This window comes from Amblyomma americanum, chromosome 6 (assembly GCF_052857255.1).
Source record: "Amblyomma americanum isolate KBUSLIRL-KWMA chromosome 6, ASM5285725v1, whole genome shotgun sequence".
In the NCBI taxonomy this organism is placed as follows: domain Eukaryota; kingdom Metazoa; phylum Arthropoda; class Arachnida; order Ixodida; family Ixodidae; genus Amblyomma; species Amblyomma americanum.
This window is the reverse complement of record NC_135502.1, coordinates 53,259,114-53,278,196: the sequence shown is the minus strand read 5'-3', so window position 1 is coordinate 53,278,196 and position 19,083 is coordinate 53,259,114. Positions and strand designations below refer to the sequence as shown.

At 48.8% G+C, this 19,083-nt stretch overlaps 1 protein-coding gene across 1 annotated transcript; it reads left to right on the top strand.

Moving 5' to 3' along the window:
- Positions 1-3,513: 3,513 nt before the first annotated feature.
- Positions 3,514-19,083, top strand: LOC144094713 (neprilysin-1-like). Its single transcript, XM_077628628.1, has 8 exons — positions 3,514-3,739; positions 5,715-5,795; positions 5,947-6,051; positions 6,256-6,360; positions 7,846-7,944; positions 8,116-8,211; positions 10,020-10,372; positions 17,269-19,083. Exons 1-8 carry the CDS (start codon positions 3,638-3,640, stop codon positions 18,944-18,946), a joined length of 2,619 nt encoding a protein of 872 aa, XP_077484754.1. The 5' UTR covers positions 3,514-3,637; the 3' UTR covers positions 18,947-19,083.

The window sequence follows — 19,083 nt, the reverse complement described above, 5'->3', positions numbered from 1 at the left end:
TAGAGAGCGATAACTGTGCAGCTGCCGTGCTTTGAGAGAATGGAGTGCCTTGAGAATGCCGTGCCTCTAAAGAGAGGTGTGGAAAGTTTGTGTGAGCTACTGAGAAATTTAAAAACGTCATGCGCAATCTTTAAATGCCGTTGACAAGAAACTGGAGCAGTAGGAAAGCTGTTTACGCATGCAAGTTGTATTCTCAAGAGAGAGTGTAACCAGCGTAGCCCTCAGTAACTGCAAGTGGCCTGCATAGAAAAAGCATTTTTGTGTTGCTGCCGTGGAACCTTTGAAGATATGTGCGCTATTTTAGTCATATGGTACCACTGTATGCCTTAAGAAGCCAGTGGGGAAACGTATTAGTTTCAGAAGCATTGCAGTGCTCATCATGACCACATAAAGTATGCTTCAACAACTATATGCACGCATGAATTCGCGCGATTATGCTGCTTCAGTGAATGGAACACCGGGAAAAATAGTTATTCTACTCTCCGTATATTCCCCCCCTCTCCCCAACGCGCTTAGGTGGCATGCTTGTCTTGGCCTGCCCATCTCGGCTTGTCTCGGGTTGCCCATCTAGGTGACATGCAGAGCGGTATGAGTGATTCCGCTGTCCTGATTATATTATTTTTAGTGAACACTCCTGGGCTTGTCTAGCGACAGCTGGTTTGGCGCTACAAGGGCCACCGCCCTTTGTTGCAACTACTCGGTAACCTATGACACTATCTTTACTACAGACTGCGCTGATTTGCAGGGTGGCTGCTCTTCAATACTTAGGCGTCCAGCTTCTTTTCCATCCCCGCCCCATCTTCCCGCGGCAAAAAAAAATGTGTCTTTGCGTCTTGCGAAAGACTTCAATAACCTGCAACACTTAGGCGTAGTATGGGTGATGCTTCCTCATGGTAAGCCCAACGCAAGACCGTGAAGTATACTCCAACGAACTTTCTGCTGATATCGTAAGATATGTTGGCGTAAAAAAATTTATTTGACCGTATGCGTGGAATTGCATAGTTTGACCTAGTGTACAATGCACAGTCTATGGCAAAACTTTTCTGCAACCATATATCTTGACGGATTACATGTTTCTGTACAGTCTGAAGATTAACGGACCTTATTAGCTGGGTTTTGCAATGACAGATGAAGACTAACTTCGCAAAGTGCTTGCCAACGATGGCAGCAACCAGCGGAGTCATCACGGGATCCCCTCCAAGAACTGGGCCTGTATTTCCCAACTTAAAGATAGGCCCGCCCACAATTTCTTCATTTCTTCATCCTGCAACATTGCTGTAAAGATGACTTAACACTTTTCAAAAGGTTCCACTTTAAATATTCTTCTGCTGGACTTCTTCCCCTCTCTTGAGTACATCTTCCCTCCTGAGTACTTGTTTCTACTTCCTCTCATGCCTCCACACCACAAAGATGTGCAGACGCTAATGACATTCACTTACTTACTACCATGTACCCAGATGCAACCTTCCACACTTGCGGATGCTATACTTTACCCAACGAAATGGGTAAAAAACCGTCACGCGCACCGCAATTAGTCTGAGGCGTAGAAAGTTTGTACAGACTGTCACGCCGCATAACAGAAACTGGCGACAAAATACCTTTGTGCCACGACCCACCTCTAGAATTCAGAAGCCTCTCAGCTGCTTGAGCCGGATAATGTCTTCAAGTGTTTGGAGGTCTAAGACCCAGTACAATTCGTGAATGGAACCGAAGTGTATGCGTCATTTCGCTTTCCTTTCTTATCTTGAGAACTGTCACCTTCACACAGACAAGTACAGCCTTGAACAACATCAGAGGGAACAAAGTCGAGGCATTCATTTATTGATTACTTCATATCGAAGCGTGACAAGCATAGTATGTTCTGTTGTTTTTCTTTTCGCGTCCGGGCGCATAGTACCCGAAGTCATTTTGAAATTTAGTGAAGAAATATCCAGAAAAATCAGTTTTGTGCAAAAAGTTTGTTCCCTCTTATAATTCTCAGCAGTGTACAACAGTCTATAGAACTAGAAAAAAAAAGATGCCAGACTGCACCAGACTATAACCCTGGACTCCCTAGTTCTATATTTCTAAAAAATACTTTCTGCCAGCAGGCATTTTGTCGCAAAAAGAGAACCTACAACATCTAAAGGGAATACATCATGGCAGCAGTATTCATTACATAGCACTATTCCCAACAAAATAGTGACAAACAATGACAACGCATTAAGCCTCGTCCGATTCTCTTGTCCCGTGTACAACATCGCTGAGTGGAAGTTCTTATATTTATTTATTTATTCAAGACAATAATACATAACTGTCATTGGGGACGTGACTAAAGGCAGGAAACTGCCTGTCGAGGTCACGCCGCCCTGTGGCAAGCAGCGGTTGACACAATGTCTGTATTGTCCAACCGAATATTATTGTAGGGCGAAGGGTGCACTAAGGAATGGCCACACTGAGCGCTGCAATGACGGAGTGCCAGCAGTAACAGGCAAGTCCTCCTTATTACGCCGAGAAACGATCATTCGACTCGATGAAGTGGCCTTAACCGAGCAAGTTGAAAACCTTTAGAACTAGTCTTAAAAACCTTGTCCAGGTGCCAAAAATACTCAGCCGCGTATATTTACCAATTATTCTTCCAATTTTTGCAGCATCTCTTAATGACCAAAGGGAAAATAATTCATCACGCTGCACTCAGGAGTGTATTATTTACAAAACAAGGATTTTTTATTTTCTCCCATGCCCTCGAATGTAGGCAGAAAACTTCAGGCATTTGCCTATAAATTCCTCTAAATGGTCATTTGCTGGAGCGTGGAGATAGTGCGAATGTGAACTTGAAAGGATGTGTGTCCATCTGCGAGAGGTGGCTGGGTATGACTGGCTGCGTTGACCTTCAAATCTTGGATAAAGGAACTAAGCAGCATCGCGGAACGAAATATGGGGCGCCAGAAAAAAAATAGGAAAATAGAAAAAAATGTGGGAGAGTTCAGTGAAAGCGCGAAAGGAAGAGGGGGTAGGGGAGAATTAAATGTGGAAGTCAAGGGTTCCTGAAAAATGACAGCAGGAGGACGAGGGTATACTGTAAACTTAGAAGGATAAATTGAACAAAGAGAAAAGAAAAACGAAGGCAAAAAAGGTGATTGAGGGGAGAAAGCACTGGTCGGGGCGGAGAGGTAGGGTGAAAGAAAAGACAAAGTGGCGTTGTGAAGTAATGGGAAATGCTCTGACCATGTGCATGACCTTTTTAGAAAAGTTGCGCCAGTGCCGGTATGTACCTGGGAGATTCTAAGTTTCCTCTGGATATGTTGATCCTTGCTGGTCGTAAGGTTTTAAATTTTAGAGCTAAGAATGCCTCTCTCTCTATTTTATATTCCTTGTAGATTTGAATCCTGACTAAAGAATGGACAGATTAAGTTCATCTATGTTGTGAGCACGTTGGATAAAATGTTCCGGCACTGCCTTCTGCATGCTCCTTGCTGTTTTAGCTCGGTGACCATTTAATTTTCAATCTACCCTTCCTCAAAATAGCTCGCTCCCTTTACCCACGGTGTTCACGCCAGAGGAAGAAAGAAGAACGGGTACCACGCGCTGTTATGCACGCGAGGGCGCAACGAAGACGAAGAAGAGCCTCCCATCGACCCGGACGCTTTGTTCCACGATGCCTCCCATGGAAGAACCGCGTTCTCCGACCCCCAAGTCGCTCTGCCATACATCGAGCGGAGGGACAACGCAGCCTTCGAAGGCGTCGAGTGGGCCGCAGGTGAGCGAAATGCATTCCACCTTAAGGAAATAGGACGGCGTAGCGTGCTTAAGTTCGGTGCATCGAACTGTGGCCGACACACGCTGTGCTGCGAGGTTCTGCTTCGGCTTGCCCATGACCCAGGTGTTTGCTGTGCGGTGAGACAGTAAATTTGATAAGCTGAACCGCTTTTGACAATTCGTCAAATTTCAAGGATTAGAATTTATGAAGCTTATAGATTAAGGGTGCGAAGGTTTTTTTTTTTTTTGCACTAGCATTTAAAAGGTTTCCACAATAACCATTTAAAGCCACAAAAATGTTCAGGCTTCTCCTGATAGCGTCGGCGAAGTGCAGAGAAAGCGGGCGGGGATGTCATCGTAGTTTAGATTTCCGCGATCTTCGGGCGCAGCCTGCCGTGTGTGTTCGGATGCCTCCAGACGCTCAGCAGCTTTTCATTCTGCACCTTTAGCTTCTGCGGCTTTGGGTCCCTTCCCGTGCGTCTGCGTTGGAAATCTACCACCGCTGTAGATTGTGTCATCTTTGGACCCCCAACTGGCGCTGTGCGCTGCGGAGAAGACTGAATGGCTTTATTCGGCGATTATGTTACCATTTGAAACGCCTGCGCAAAAAGACTTCTGATGCTTTACCAGAAAATTTAACCCATACAGTTGCTTTAGACTAGTCAAACTGCAAAAGCTCTTCAGTGCCTTTCTAAGCCTAACGGAGGTGAACACCGCATTTGAGGTATCGCTACCAAAATGTTGCTCCTTCGTGTCCGCGTTAAGATGTTCTTTAACAAAGCTGCCATTAATGGTTATTCCGTGACATTTTGCTTGTTTTATAGTTTGCTCCTGAAGTGTCACCCTTAAAATGGTGTCATATCTGATGTGCTTTTGACCCATTTTCTTTTTTTCTTTTTCCATGTGGGGAAGTGGTGGTGTGGCGCGTTTATTAAAAGAGGCTTTATTTCAAGTGTTTAAAAGCTCCTGGGCTAAGGTGATGGGGGCGCGTTGCACTGTCAAGTGCCGGGATTCGAGAAAGATGGGCCACGGTGGGGAGCATGGGGAAAGGATAGGCGCGGGACTGGAAGGCTGCGTAGCACTGAAGGCAGTGTTTCATAACTGCGCATGTCTATTAGAACAGTGAACTGTAGAGGCTCTCTCACTGCGAGGGGAGGAGTACCAGGTGTGAACAACAAAATTAGTCATTTTTTTTCCATTTGGCGGATCAATGGAAGCGAAACGCAAATGCGCCCTTGTGCTGTGCGATGTCAGTGCACGTTAAGGATCCCCAGGCTATCGAAATTATACCGGAGCCCTCCACTATAGCCCCTCTTTCTTCCTTTCTTCTCTCAGTCCCTCCTTTATCCCTTCCCTTGCGGCGCGGCTCAGGTGTCCGCCTTTACGTGAGACAGATACTGTGCCATTTCCTTTCCCCAGCCAATTCACTTCCATTCAAGCCACATTGGAAACCAAAGCGCGTAGATTTAGCGCACCAACCATTTGGCACGTTAGGCTAGTTCATGGCTAAAAACATCGCGAGGCGATTCATGAGACCAGCTTGCTCTAAAATATTCCGCATGTGTCTTACTTTTCAAAATAAAAATGCTGAGAGTGTTCAAAAGGAAGTTCATTCCAGTTAGTGTAGTAGCTACATTGGTGGCGTCGTTCTCCTCGTCAATATAGTACAAGCAGTGCTTAAATTTAGTCAGAGGGGTCTCGGGGGGAGTGTCAGACCCTTTCACCAATACTGACTGCGATATATATTTTGCTGCACCATTCCCCCTTATTTAGTGCACTTAAAAAATCGCTTTTAAATATACACATTTGGAAGAAAATGAACAAGTTAACATTCTGCAGGGAATCGTTTGGTGCTTTGTTAAAACTTCTCAGACATTTAAGCATTGACAGCATCAATACTTTACGCAGTAGACAATTTTCGTGTTCACCTGTGTCTCGTGTGGGCTAAACCGCCTAAAAGCGATTTTTTTTTTCAGGAGTCTCAGCCCGCGTCTAACCTGAAGATCAAGGAGCGTTCAAGATCCGTGGGGGACAAGAAATCTCGGAAAAAGACCGAAGTAAGTCGGAGCTTACAAAGTGATAAATGTCTGCCGTCCGCGTAAAGAAAAGGTTAGAGGCGCTGTACTCTTCGCCCATTGGTTCTAGATGCCACTGGTTTTGCTGATTAGCGACAAACTCAGCAAAATATATTTCGCTGTATTTATTCAGAAGACCAATGAGTCGAAGCCAGGCCAGAAAGAGGTTGGCGCTGCCAAAAGCCCTGAAGCGGGACATCCGAAGAAACCAGCTAAGCAGCTTGGCAGCAAGTCGCCGGTAAGAATATCGCCTATTTTTTTTCGGTTATGTGAATCGCCTTTTTTTTTGTTCACATCTCCGTGATAAGAAGGGAGCCATTCGTCGACCATCACTGGCATAGAAATCTGGCGTTTTCTATCAAATGACAGACTACTTACAAAAAATGACGATCCTTCGTGTGGTAAGTAGGACTTAAGGGCAAGACAGAAATCATTTTTTCAGGAAAGCGATAAGCCGAAGCCTGGTCAGAAAGAAGCTGACGCTGCCGAGATCCCAGAGACCCAACATCCAGAGCAACCCGCTCAGCAGCTCGGCAACAAATCACCGGTGAGAACACCGCCACTCTAGTCTCTTACTATACCCAAAACTCTTTTTGCGACTCTACGAAACTTGTAAAAGGCCACTCTTCGTCAAGCACATGCTTGAAAGCCACGTGTTTTTCTTTTATTGAGCTATTTCTCTAATGCAGTTTTTAAAGAACGAGTGATATTAAGAAGCGATTCTGGAACCGCTGAACATGATCCAACGCGGTAAGATGACGAGGCGCACCGTTAGACCGCTCTACTACTATCACTGCATTTAACCTCGGTGTATTGTGTTTTATGATTTCCATTGTCAAATATTATATTGTTCAAATCTGAGATTTTGACAACACAGTTATTCATCTCACAGTGTAGGGCTGTAAGCCAGTGCATCCACCCGCACGGATACGCCGCGTCGTTGCCGAGTGCTCTGACGACACACTGCACAGAGCGCAGAGGGCTCGGTCGATCCTTCGCTACCGCAGCGCATTTTTTTTTTTAAATCTGCGCGAGCGCTATAAGGCTTCCCCTCATCCGAAAACTCGTTGCCCGTCAGTTTGTGCGGTCCCTGACTTGGGCTTGATGAGCTGGGTGGCTCGGAGGGTGGCAGGTGGACACCCTAGTTCACATCACCTTGCAACGTCTTCACAGCCTGTCCACCGGATTGTGAGCAAACTACCCATCGTGACAGGTGGCAGTTCAGTTCATGATTAGTCGTGAGAGATTTCTCGGGAGAGCAGCCTGGGTCTCACAAGCCCCACAGATGGCAGCACCTGCCCTCGCAAGGAAATGCTTATTACCAGCGGTCTATGACTGTAAAGTAAAGGATGACAAATTTCGCATTCGTGGAGCATTCAGCAATTAACGCTATCCCGTCATACCCTTAAGGCTGAGCTCAAGCGTTCCCCTTACGAAGGCCCCCACCCTACGATTTCGCCGATCTTTGTCTGACGCCTTCCCGACCTTGAAAACCGAGCTTCGACCCGATACCGAAGTCAAAACCTAAGTGCTAGTGCACCTAAATCAGTTTGGCCGATCCAAACTGAATCGTCCATCTTTTTTTTTTTTTGCAGAAAGAGTCAACCGTTAGTTTGTTCGCAACCGTCGAGTGTTGTTAAAACGAGAAAAAAAAAACGCTGTCGTCTGTATTTAATCCAGGTGCACGCCGAAGCACTTTTTTTTCTTTTTTAAGGCTTCCGCGCGGCGAATGTCCCGATTTCCTGGTGACACTCGTAGTGCGACTAGCACTACTAGTACAGGTCTTTATTATTGCTGCAATGGCCGTCCTGCATAAAAGCACAGAGAAAGAAAAAAATAATATATTCGAGTAAAAATAGCCTGAATACAAAAATTATCGTCTGTTTTAACTCAGCTGAAGTCCGCCCTTGGCACACTATCAAGGAAGGAAATAATTTTGGCACGCTTTGAATGAAATCTCCGGATTGGTGTCCTGCGCTTTCTTCATTTCCTAATTAGGCATGGGAGTTTCTAACACATATTCCGTACACAGGAGGCCGCTGGTGCAGAAGAAGTCGCCAACAAAAAGTCCAGCAAGCCTCCTGCGACCTCTAACGACGCGAATGCGCTACTCATGAAGAAAAGAGGTTCGGTGAGTATACACTGGTCTTTTCCATGCTACACACTATGCTAATCAAATTTTGCATCACAAGTTTGCTTTTTATTTATAATAAAGAGGAAAGGAAGTCGTATACGTATCTTCGTTTTGGCGAATCCCGTACCAAGATAGACAAGAGGTTGCGTCGGCTTTTTTTTTTTCCAGATCTTCACAGATTTCATGGGGAAGCTGTCTATGCCAGGAATGGCCGAGGCGAAAGAGAAGAAGAAGAAAAGCGAAGTTTCCGCCCGATCTCGCCGGGTAAGGAGAGAGTGATAATAATAATTGGTTTTCTGGGAAAGGAAATGGCGCAGTATCTGTCTCAAATATCGTTGGACACCGGAACCGCGCCATAAGGAAGGGATAAGGGAGGGAGAAAGCGCATATGCGCGATGGTCGTTTCCTTCGACAGTTCCCCAGGTGGTCGAAAATTATTCCAGAGCTCTCCACTACGGCACCTAATTCTTCCATTCTTCTTTCACTCCCTCTCTTACCCCTTCCCTTACGGCGCGGTTCAGGTGTCCAACGACATATGAGACAGATATTGCGCCATTTCCTTTCCCCAAAAAAACAATTATTAATTATTATTCGACAGTTACGTCGGGCGGTGGTGAAAAGTGGCGCTCTGCTTGCGCAGAAATGACGCCGATTCCACACCGCAGACGAAGCAATGCAGCTAAGTTTTGCAGACGCGTATTGTTTGTCACCGTATTTTTATTTCTTGGGCCGTTTATGGCCGATGTTTCTTTCATGTTTCTGATACGAGCACTCTGGAGGATTTTTGACTGGCATAACAATGCGCGCTGGGCGGCGCCAGTATCACTTATCATTGGTCCTTAGCTTATGCATCCATTACTGCCGTGAGGTATACAAGCACACTCTACAGAAGAACCGCAGCCCACTAGAAGCATACGCAGCCGCGGGACGAAAAACCGACAGTGAAATCGGATTCAAAGAGGCAATCCGAAAGCCAGCTTGCTTCCAGAAGAACCCACTAGTGGCCACCTCCACATAATACCTCCTTAATAGTGCAGGATCGACTCAATCCCCCCCCCCCACCACCCACCCACCGCCATCCTCGAACCGCCTCCGCCCACCTTCACCATCCAGAAAAATTATGTAGCCTGGCTCAATGTTCGGCTTAGAGCAAAAGCATTCATTAGAGAAAAACCATGAGGGTAATTAAATCTAACTGGTTTCGCATAATTGTAGCAACAGGTGCCGAATCGTCCAGTGTTTTTTTTTTCTTTAGTGCAAAAGGAAACGTGCTTATCATAAGGCTGGACGATGTTTCGTGAGCCTGTCAAGCGGTGAAACGCATATTGATGCTGTTTCGCTTTAATTTTTGTAGTTTACTTACTAGAAACTTGTCATTGCTTTCGTTCCTTTACAAAAAGTACTTCTTTCACATTTAATACGTTTAGGGCAGTTCGAATCCTCGAGGCCCGGTGAAGGTAGAACGCTGTTTGTCTAACTGTTATGTACTTGGCAGACCCACGCACAAGTGAGAGAAATGTCCGTCGACTTGGCTCTGTAATCAGCTATTTGAATTCCTCGCGCTTAACCCTCCGCGGTGGCTCAGTAGTTACGACGCTCGTCTACTGAGCCGGAGAACTCGGGTTCGATCCCGACCGCGGCGACCGCGTACCGATGGAGGCGAAACGCAAAGGCGCCCGTGTGCTGTGCGATGTCAGTGCACGTTAATGATCCCCAGGCCACGGCGCCTTAGCGTTTTGCCTCCATCGAAACGCAGCCGCCGCGGTCGGGTTCGAACCCGGGAACTCCGGATCAGTAGTCGAGCGCCCTAACCACTGAGCTACCGCGGCGGGTAAAAAAGAAAACAGTTTCAAAACCAACTTTTAAGGTACCACAAACACTTCGAACCTAGCTTCTTTCGGCGGAAACTGCTGTGGTCACGGGTGTTCATGCAACCGGAACTATTCAGTGATTAAACTCCGACTCAACTTTGTTTAATGTTTTGACATTTCACAAATCCCTCAAAGTTCAAAGCGTCCTTTCGTCAAAAACGAATTTTCAATTTTTTTCCTCGCACTGCGTTCTCTTTCTAGCAACTCGACTCCAGGGGCCTGCACGAACTACTGGCCAGCAACCTTTCGACGAGTGCTACGCCAGCCCGGCCACTGACGTCGTACTCGGCTTCCGGAAGGAGAAATCTGGCGCAGCATGGCACTGCCGTGCTCGCTACCACGGCCGTGGTCGTACTGCTCCTTTTTACCGTCATTGTGGTGCCGATGATGTTCGCGACCGCCATCTGCGAGACGGCCGTATGTCGCTACTACGCGGACATGCTGCGCGACTCGCTCAACGACGCGGTGTCCCCTTGCGACGACTTCCACGCTCACGTGTGTTCCCGCTGGGAGGGGTCGAAAACGGTGGCCGTCAGGGAGCACGTCTATCGACAGTAAGTTCTGGCGATAGAACCATTTTTTCATGAGTGGCGGGCTCTGTAAGCGGCGCGCGCACTTCCCAAGTTCGCCGCTGTAGTTGTTGGTGGCGCTGGTAAACACAAAGTTAGGCTGCGCAAAACGCAAAAACTCTCGAAAGCAGAAGGTTTTACAGCTTCCGCCATAGCTTTCTTGGTATAGAGCACTTTGCGCGACATGTGGAGGTCAGGGTTCGGATCCTAAGGCCGCATAATCCGTCTTTTCATCTGCTTTTAGTTGAATTATATTTCTTCTCAGAATATTTGTCCTACTGATGCGCCATTCTGATCACCATCACTGGAAAAAAACACTCCCTTATACGGTCCTTGGTTTCAATCACTGTTCACTTCTGTCATATGTATGCGCACAATAAGGGCAACAGGACCCCGATACGAGGTATCATTCACACAGCCGAGCTGGGGATCACCTGAGAGCTGACGTAAGCGTACTGGAAGCGATTGAGACACTGTTCCAATCCCCGGAATGTCATTCGTATATATTTAAAGCGCGAAATAGTAAAAAGTGTTTCTACAAAACGCTCCGTCCCTTCGTAGTATGCGCATGTTCGTCTCATGCGGAGGGGGAGTCGACGTGTACCCTACCCGTCAGACAAAATTGACGGGTCCAGCTTCAAGTTCGTCCTCCCTATGACCTCGTCACTTCACACTGTGCCTTAACAAAGGCGCCACTTCCGTTTGTAGTCTCGTTAGTGGGCATATTGTTGTGCTGTCTTCGCGCATGCTTCACGCGTGTGTACAGCTTTCAGATATTTTTAATATTGAGCTACCGTTAACTCCAAGTTAAACGCTCTGCTACTCCGTTGCGTGTCTTGTCTCTCTGTCCCCTTGAAATTTTGTAGCGTCTTTTCTTCAACAGGAGTTGCAATATAGCGGATGTTTATACGAACATGCGTCAGTACGGAGGCATAAAAAAGGGAAAAAGGTCCTCAGAACAGTTATGAAGATTCGTGCGTCCAGCTGACGAAACAAGTAGACTTAGGTCCACCGAACGCTGGCTTTTCAAACGTTGGCCACTCAAACTTCTACAAAGAGTAGGGCAGACACTGCAGTGCACATGCCTGTAAGTCGCCAGTTTGGGCTGCTCGCTCTTGATTATCACTGAAACAACAGGGAGCCTAATAAGTATTACATTTCGTGGCTAAGGTTTAATATGTTCTTACGTGCAAAGGAGAGATCGTGGGCAACGGGGCACGGGGTGGAGGCAGGTGTCGGTGTAGCTGGAAGATAAAGAAATCGAAAATGTGCTCGTGGAAATCCTCCCTCACAAGAGGACGAGAGAGAGCACGTTCATTCTAAATGTCTACACTCTAAACATGAATACGCTTACACGGGAGTAGAAAGACAGTAAGCTGTCCTCTAACATACTCCCTTTTTTTAAAAGGGAGTGCGCTAGAGGACAGTTGACTCCTTTTTACTCCTTTCCGTTTAGAGTGTACATTAAGCCGTCGCAGTGAAGGGTCGCTTTAGACACCCTGCTAAGACCAGCAGTAAGGACAGCAGAAAACATCTGCTTCCTATAGTCCAGGGGCATTCCATTGCTCGGCATAAAAGCTGGAGGTCTAAAGGAGCCACCTTGAAAGAGAAGTCTCTAGACCAAGCCACCACAGTTGCTCGGTTAGAACTAATTACGGACTTTACAAAGCCGACTCGCATCGGCAACAGAGTCAGTGAGGATTCCTGTCGAGACCTTAAATTCATCAAGAATACAAAGGACGTGGAATGAAACAACACTGTGGAGGAACTCGGGAGCGACAATTACATCATCTCTGTAATGGTGGCTACGGCGGCAGTTAGAAGAAAGATAGGCAAGGCCAGGCTAACAAATTGGAACGCTTTCAGAAAGGCGTGCAGCTAGGTTTCGATAGACACTACCGAGGAATGGAGCCGCATGCTACGAAAAGCGCGGAACACCAACTCCAAAGTCTTGGAAAGGACAGCAGATAAACCAGAAATAAACAGCCGTCCATTGCACCTCTGGGAGGCCCGTAGGAGCCTAACCAAGAGAAAGAAAACGCAGAAGTACAACAGGAGACATAGGCTACGCATAGCCCAAAACTCAGCTCAGGCTGAACAGCATGCTCTAACCCTGGCCAGGCAGAATTAGGATCAGCTATGCAACTCACTGCGGGGAACACCCCGCATGGCTCAAACCTGACGCCTGCTTAGACCCATAACTGAACCCACTAAATCCATGTTAGAAAAAAGCAAGACCTTGCAACGCATCACCCACGCCCTCCAAGGTGACGATGCAGCCCTCTTGAGTAAGATTACTGATCGGTACATTGCAGCGACCAGCTATCCAGCTAACAAAGCAGAATACTAAGGCCCGGAAAACTTTTAACTAGATAGACCCCATCAGTTAAGAAGTCAGCATGGCGACAAAAACACGACACCAGGAGGGAACCGCATCGGCAATGCAATCATTCGAAACCTGGGACCTATGCAGATTGTCAATGCAAGGAAGTACCTAAAACGAACTTCGGGAAGCAGGGACGGTACTCCCGGAGTGGAAGCATGCTGGCATCGTAATAATTCCCAAACCAGAGAAGAAAACGGACATGGACTACATCAGACAAATCTCCCTGACATCGTGTCTAGGAAAACTCTATGAAAGGGTCGTGCTAATGAGACTCCAGAACTACCTGGAGAACAACGACCTTCTGCCCAAAACCATGTTAGTCTTCCGACCACACCTGTCAACACAAGACATCCTCCTGCTACTTATTTATTAACTAACATATCCAAGTTTAGCTAGAATATCGTCCTAGCCATAGACCTCACAGGAGCCCTTCACCACGTCAGCCATGACGCAGTCCTGACGGAGCTAAGCAGACTACGCAACTTTTTTCAAAAATTATATAAAGCGCACTTAGGACAACAGACAAGGAAGACCAAACAACAAAAGCGCTTACTTTGGTCTCCCTTGTCTGTTGTCCTAAGTGCGCTTTATATAATTTTTGAAAATGGAAAACACACTAGCTCAGATGTCAATTCTGCTTCAGACTACACAACGGCAAGAAGTTCTACGATTACGTTAGAGCCTTCCTAACGGACCGATCAGCACCCATCGGAGTAGGAGAACCGAGGTCGGACGAACTGGAAACGCCCAATAAATGCAAACCGGAAGGCTCAGTGATCTCCTCTCTCCTCTTCAACACAGCCATGTCAGGACTGCCCGAAAGTCTTGACCGCATCGAAGACATCAGCCATGCCATGCCACGGTGTGGTCAAACGAGAGATCCCTCGGGGGAAAAAGCGACACACTCCAAGAAGTCGTGACCTGCATTATCCAGTACGCCTGGGAACGCGGTCTCTCCTGCTCACCATAAATGTCCGAAGTTAATGCGCACCCACTCACTTAGATACGACAAGAACCGCCTCCAACACAATATTCACTTTGACGGGCAGGAGATTCCTGAAGTAGCAATGCTAAGAATCCTGGGCATGTGGCTACAATCACACCACAAAGGAGCTATAGGTTCACGCTCCTCCCTTACTCTGTAGCCCATGTGAGTCGGAAGATCACTCGGGTAGCCAACAGAAGACGAAGTTTTAAGGAAGAACACACGGTCAGACTGATATGAGCTCAGTAGAGCCAAATACATCCCAACGTACCAAATTAGATAGCAGGTAGAGGATATGCTGCAGAAGGCATATAAGACAGCGCTGGGTCTTCCTCTGCGAACATCTTGTCACGGATTTCCCCGGAGAACACTTGGACCGAAAGAATGGACTAGGCGACAGGTCTACTGTTCTACTGTTGGGATTCAGGTAGCGTGACTGGGCTGGAGAAGAGACGAGGACGATCGGAGGAAGAAAACTTGGAAAACTTTATACAAAGTCTATTTACATACTGTACAGGTGAGAGCAACTGAGAGTGCTTCTCAGTAAAGAGAGCTTCTTAGCAGTCGGGAGTCTCTCCCAGCAAAGGGTATCTCTCAAGAGGGGGGGGGGGGGCTCTCTTGTGGTACCAAACCAGCAGCTCGTTAAATACTCTTCGTATTCCCCAGATCCCTAGCTGGGGAATACAGTTCGAAGAATAATGTTCAATCAAACGATGGCACTGATGGTACCACTCACGGCAGGGCGGTCCTGATGTTCTCTCCCAGCTCGGTCGATTGAAAGAGAACGACCCGGTCACGTCGTCGTCCACACGGCCTCCAGGTGGGCGCGCACGTGGGTCCGGACTGCGCCCATGTGGAACAGGAAGGCGCCTTCGTGACACAGGAATGCGGGCTGTCTCCCAGCAGAGGTTGAAAGATCTCGTACTTCGTCGTCTGATGGCCGGAACGTGGAACCTCTGTCGAAGGCGCAGCTCTCGGGCAATTGTTCAACCCCAGCGTGACTGAAGAGGACAACACTCCGTTCGACGACCCGATGGCATGTTCGAACACGTGGGGACGCCAATGTCGTCGCAGCTTCCGACATTCCTGCAGCCACGTTTCTTCCAGAGGGCTCATTCACTTTCGCGGTGGTTTTCAGGGAATCCTCCCCATGTCCAAATTCGCCGAACTCGACAGCAGGAAGGGAGCGCGAGCACAACAGTACCCACACAGACGCGTTATTAATACACCATATGTGACACACACACTAGCACACAAAACTTACAAAACTAACACAAAACACAGACTATAAAAACACACGACCCGGGAACACCACTATCAGCGTCTACTACTAGCGTTCTACTGTTAGTGGTCGGCATTCGTGCTCACGATTGGTTCGGTGCGGCTGCGGCGTCGTATGGGTCCAGTAGCCGGCGTCGAGGTGGCGTTCGACGTGCTCGGGCTGGCGTCGCTGGCGGCGTCGTTGGCTGCGTCGTACAAGATCCCGGTCCAAGCGCCAGTGGAGTTGATGCCGGTGTTGTTGGCGTGGGGGCACCACCCGGATGGGTGGCAACAGCGCTGGAGACACCCCTGGCCGTAGCAGGTGGTAGCGTCCTCAGAGTTCACGATGCGAAGCCGTAGAACGCGAGCTCACAGGAGCAGTAGCCTGCGGCGCTCTCTTCCAGCTGAAGCGTCCCTGACCCGCCGGAGCCTCCGCTTCTCTGTTCTTCCCCCTGTGCCTCGCTCTCCCTCGCCCTTTTATAGCCTTGGCGGTAGTCCACGTAAGCCTTGTCGTCGTCTTCTCCTTCTTCTCTTCTCCACCACTCATCTCTCCACACTCTCTCCACCGCACCTCTCTCCCACCTCACCTCTCCTCTCATCTCTCTCTACCTCACCGAATGCTTCTCCGCCAATCATCTCTCTTCACCTCACCGAATGCTTCTTCTTCATCTTCTTTAGTCTTCGGTTAATCCACGCCGTCTTCTTGACACCTCTTTCCTTCATAATTTTATTTTAGACTCCCTATTACATGTCACACATCTACGCGTAAATTAATGGACCTCGGAGTCTCCGCCATATAACTAGAACATTAAGAAGCACTTCTCACCGCTCAGAAAGAACACCTTCTACATATGACCATGGGCAAGGCCTTACTCAGACGACTACGCTACCTCGAAAGCACCCAGAGGATCCAAGAGATGGAGGACTTGCCACGCGACGTCAGACCGGCCTACAAAGTCCTACCCATCCCTGAGCAGATGCACACTAAACTGCACCGAGGAAGAAGGGAAGCAAGGGCTCAGGCGTTCAGCGCGTCGTTGGCGAAAAAGAATCTGTCTTCGTAGACGCAGCCAGGTACCTAAGACACAGAGCCATGGGGGCAGCCGCAATCGAGCACGCTCACAAGGACCTTCCAGCGTCACCATAAGTGATTGTACCTCTACTGGGGCAGAGGAGACTGTGATTTCTCTCACCGCAGCCGAAGGCAACAGAAGAAGCAAATCCCTGGTAATCATCTCGGACTCGCAGACGGCCTGTCGATGTCTCCTGAGAGGCAGAATCGGCAAGAAAGCTCTCCGCGTTTTAAGCCAAAGTGGCTCAAGCGAAGAAAAACATTCCATCATGTGGGCACGAGGACTCGCCAGCGCGGCCGGGAACCACGGAGTGGGCGCCATCGCTCGAGGTCATACTAACCGAACGACGGCTGATGCGCTGGGGCTCGATCCAGTTTCCCAGACGTTCGTAGACATACTGGAGAACCTTAGGGGACTTAGAAGGGTCTACCCCCACCATCTAGCCAACTCGGTGAAGAGCAGACTGCAAGTTAGAGACAGCTCCAAGCAAACACATATCCGTGCTTTTTATTCTAAATAAGATACGCCTCACTGCATACAGGCCCGCATGCCCATGGTGCGGAGAGACAGTCACACTATCTCCGCAACATGGGAATGCCAACACAACCCTGCCGTCCCAGTCACACACAATGCCACGCCGGAGTATCGGAGGTAGCGCTGTACAGCTGGGAGCACGGATATTAGCTTTCACCGGTCGAACGGGCCCAAGCAGCCACAGCCGTCGCAGGAGACCTTAAATAAGGAGCTATAGGAGCAGTGCATACACGTTTTGTCTGTCTCTCGCTCTCTCAAGGAAGACCTCTCAAGGGAGAAAAGCATGTGCAGTGAAACACATGAGTGCTATCGCGTTTAATGCGACACTATCAGAGATTGTCTACGCGGCATTAAAATCAAAAAGCAGCTAACCTAACCATAACATATCCTCAAGGCGCATAGTTTGGTTCGTGTCTCGTAGGTGTCCTCACGTGTTTCCGCTCCGCCGTCTCGCAGATAGAGCAACCTCCCCTCCTGCTTCAACCCAGCTTCAGAGCTGAATGTTCGCTCACCAGGCCAGTTGCCGCTTGTGACGTAGGTCAGAGTGGGTCTAAATTCTCAGATTATAGTGCCATCGCTGTTTTGTTTCGTTGATGTTCTTGTTTGTTGAAGTGACAACAGTAACTTGTGCTTTCTTCTTCAGATTTGTCCAAAGAGTGTCCGAAATGGCAACTACTACCGCCGTACCACCCGAACGACAAACAGCCGTGCAAAAGGCGGCGTTGTTTTTCCAATCCTGCCGGAATGTCTACAGGGGACAGAGGAGCGAACTCGAGCTGATCAGGAAGCGGCTGCTTGATTTCGGAGTCTTCTGGCCTGAGATGAGAAACGAGTCACGCCTAGTTCGCACCTTGGTCTCAGCGTCAGCCGCCTGGAACTGGGGCTCAGTTATCCAGTTGTACACCTGGAAACCTGGACGCTTCACTCTCAGCCCCACACTCATTTTCGGCCTGACCCTGCTGCGAAGAGAGGCCATGCTGAGCCCCACGGGAGGACAGAGCTCGTACAAGCAGTACTTCGACAAGATGGTGGACGCCTTCAGGCGCAACGACGGCAAGGCTATTTCCTACGCGGAGCTCATCGAACTCGAGTCCAAGATAATACCGCTTCTTGCAAAGCCGTACGTTGCCGCCTCTAGCACCACTCGTGTGAACGCAAGACTCGACGAACTAGAGGCGTTATCCCTGGGAATCGTTCCGAAGGTGGTCTGGAAGGAAGAGCTGCAGAACTACTTCAACATAACAGTAGACCCCATCATCGACATCGAAAACGTTGAGTTCATCAAGGAATTTTTCAGAACGGTCAAGAATGTGGGCGAGGAGAAGATGATGTACTACGTAGGCTGGACCCTCGTGCAGGCGACGTCGCTACTGACCAACGCCGAGCTCGTAAGGTACTTTTTCCAGACGGAAGCCTTGGCTGACTATGGACACCAAGAAATATGCTTCGCGATTGGCCGGATCTATATGGGCGTGCCTATGTTCGCCAGGTACGTCAGGACCAGCGTCACTCCTGCCGTGCTTCGCGATGCTTCGTCACTTTTGAGGATCCTGCACCACTCATTAAGACAGCGCATCGAAAACGCCTCGGTGGACTGGAGTAAGCTCGTTTCTGTCGCTCCTTTTCTCAATGAAAGTGAATCCATCATACTGAACCTGGTTTCCAACTCCGACGACAAGCACCTAGACAAACTATACGAGCGCTTTCCCGACATGACGGCATCCATCATCACCAACTTGGAACTCGCCACGCAAGGCCGCCGCGCCACGGAGGAGAACACGGAAGCGCCGAATTTCTACCACTTCGACACCTCCTACAGCATGGGCGGCAGGAGTTTCAGTCTGCTTCCCATGGCATTCGAACCCCCGGCCTACCATGAGCACGCACCCATCGCTGTAAAGTTCGGGGCGCTGGGCGGCGAGATGGCGGACGGTTTCGCTCGGGTGTTGAGCGCGGCCTTGCCGGCTGCTGACGCGGAGACCCGCTACAAACTGGAATCCAAGGCGTCCTGCGAGCTCGGCGGAAACGGCACTGGCCCCTCCGAGGCACTCAGCCTTGGACTGAGGGCAATGTCTATGAACACACTCTACGAGGAATTCGTCCTCCACAAAGGCAGCCCCTACAGCCTGCCCGTCGGGGATCGAAAGACCATCACAGGCGCGAAGCTGTTTTTTATTCTGTGGTGTTATGTCCAGTGCGGCGCCCCAAACGCCAAATCTCAGTGCAAGGACCTACTGAGAGTTCTCAGCCACTTTCATCGGGTGTTCGGCTGCAGTCCTGGCAGCGGGATGTTTCCTGGCCACGTGTGTAACATGAAGTAATTCTTGGCGCTCAGCAGCTTCAAATTGCGCCTCCCTTCATGACCAACGTGACATCTTGCTTATTTAGGCTAAGGAAACAACATACTTTCGCTTGTAACGACTGTTTCTTGCCTGAACATGTTACTTATCCGCAATTT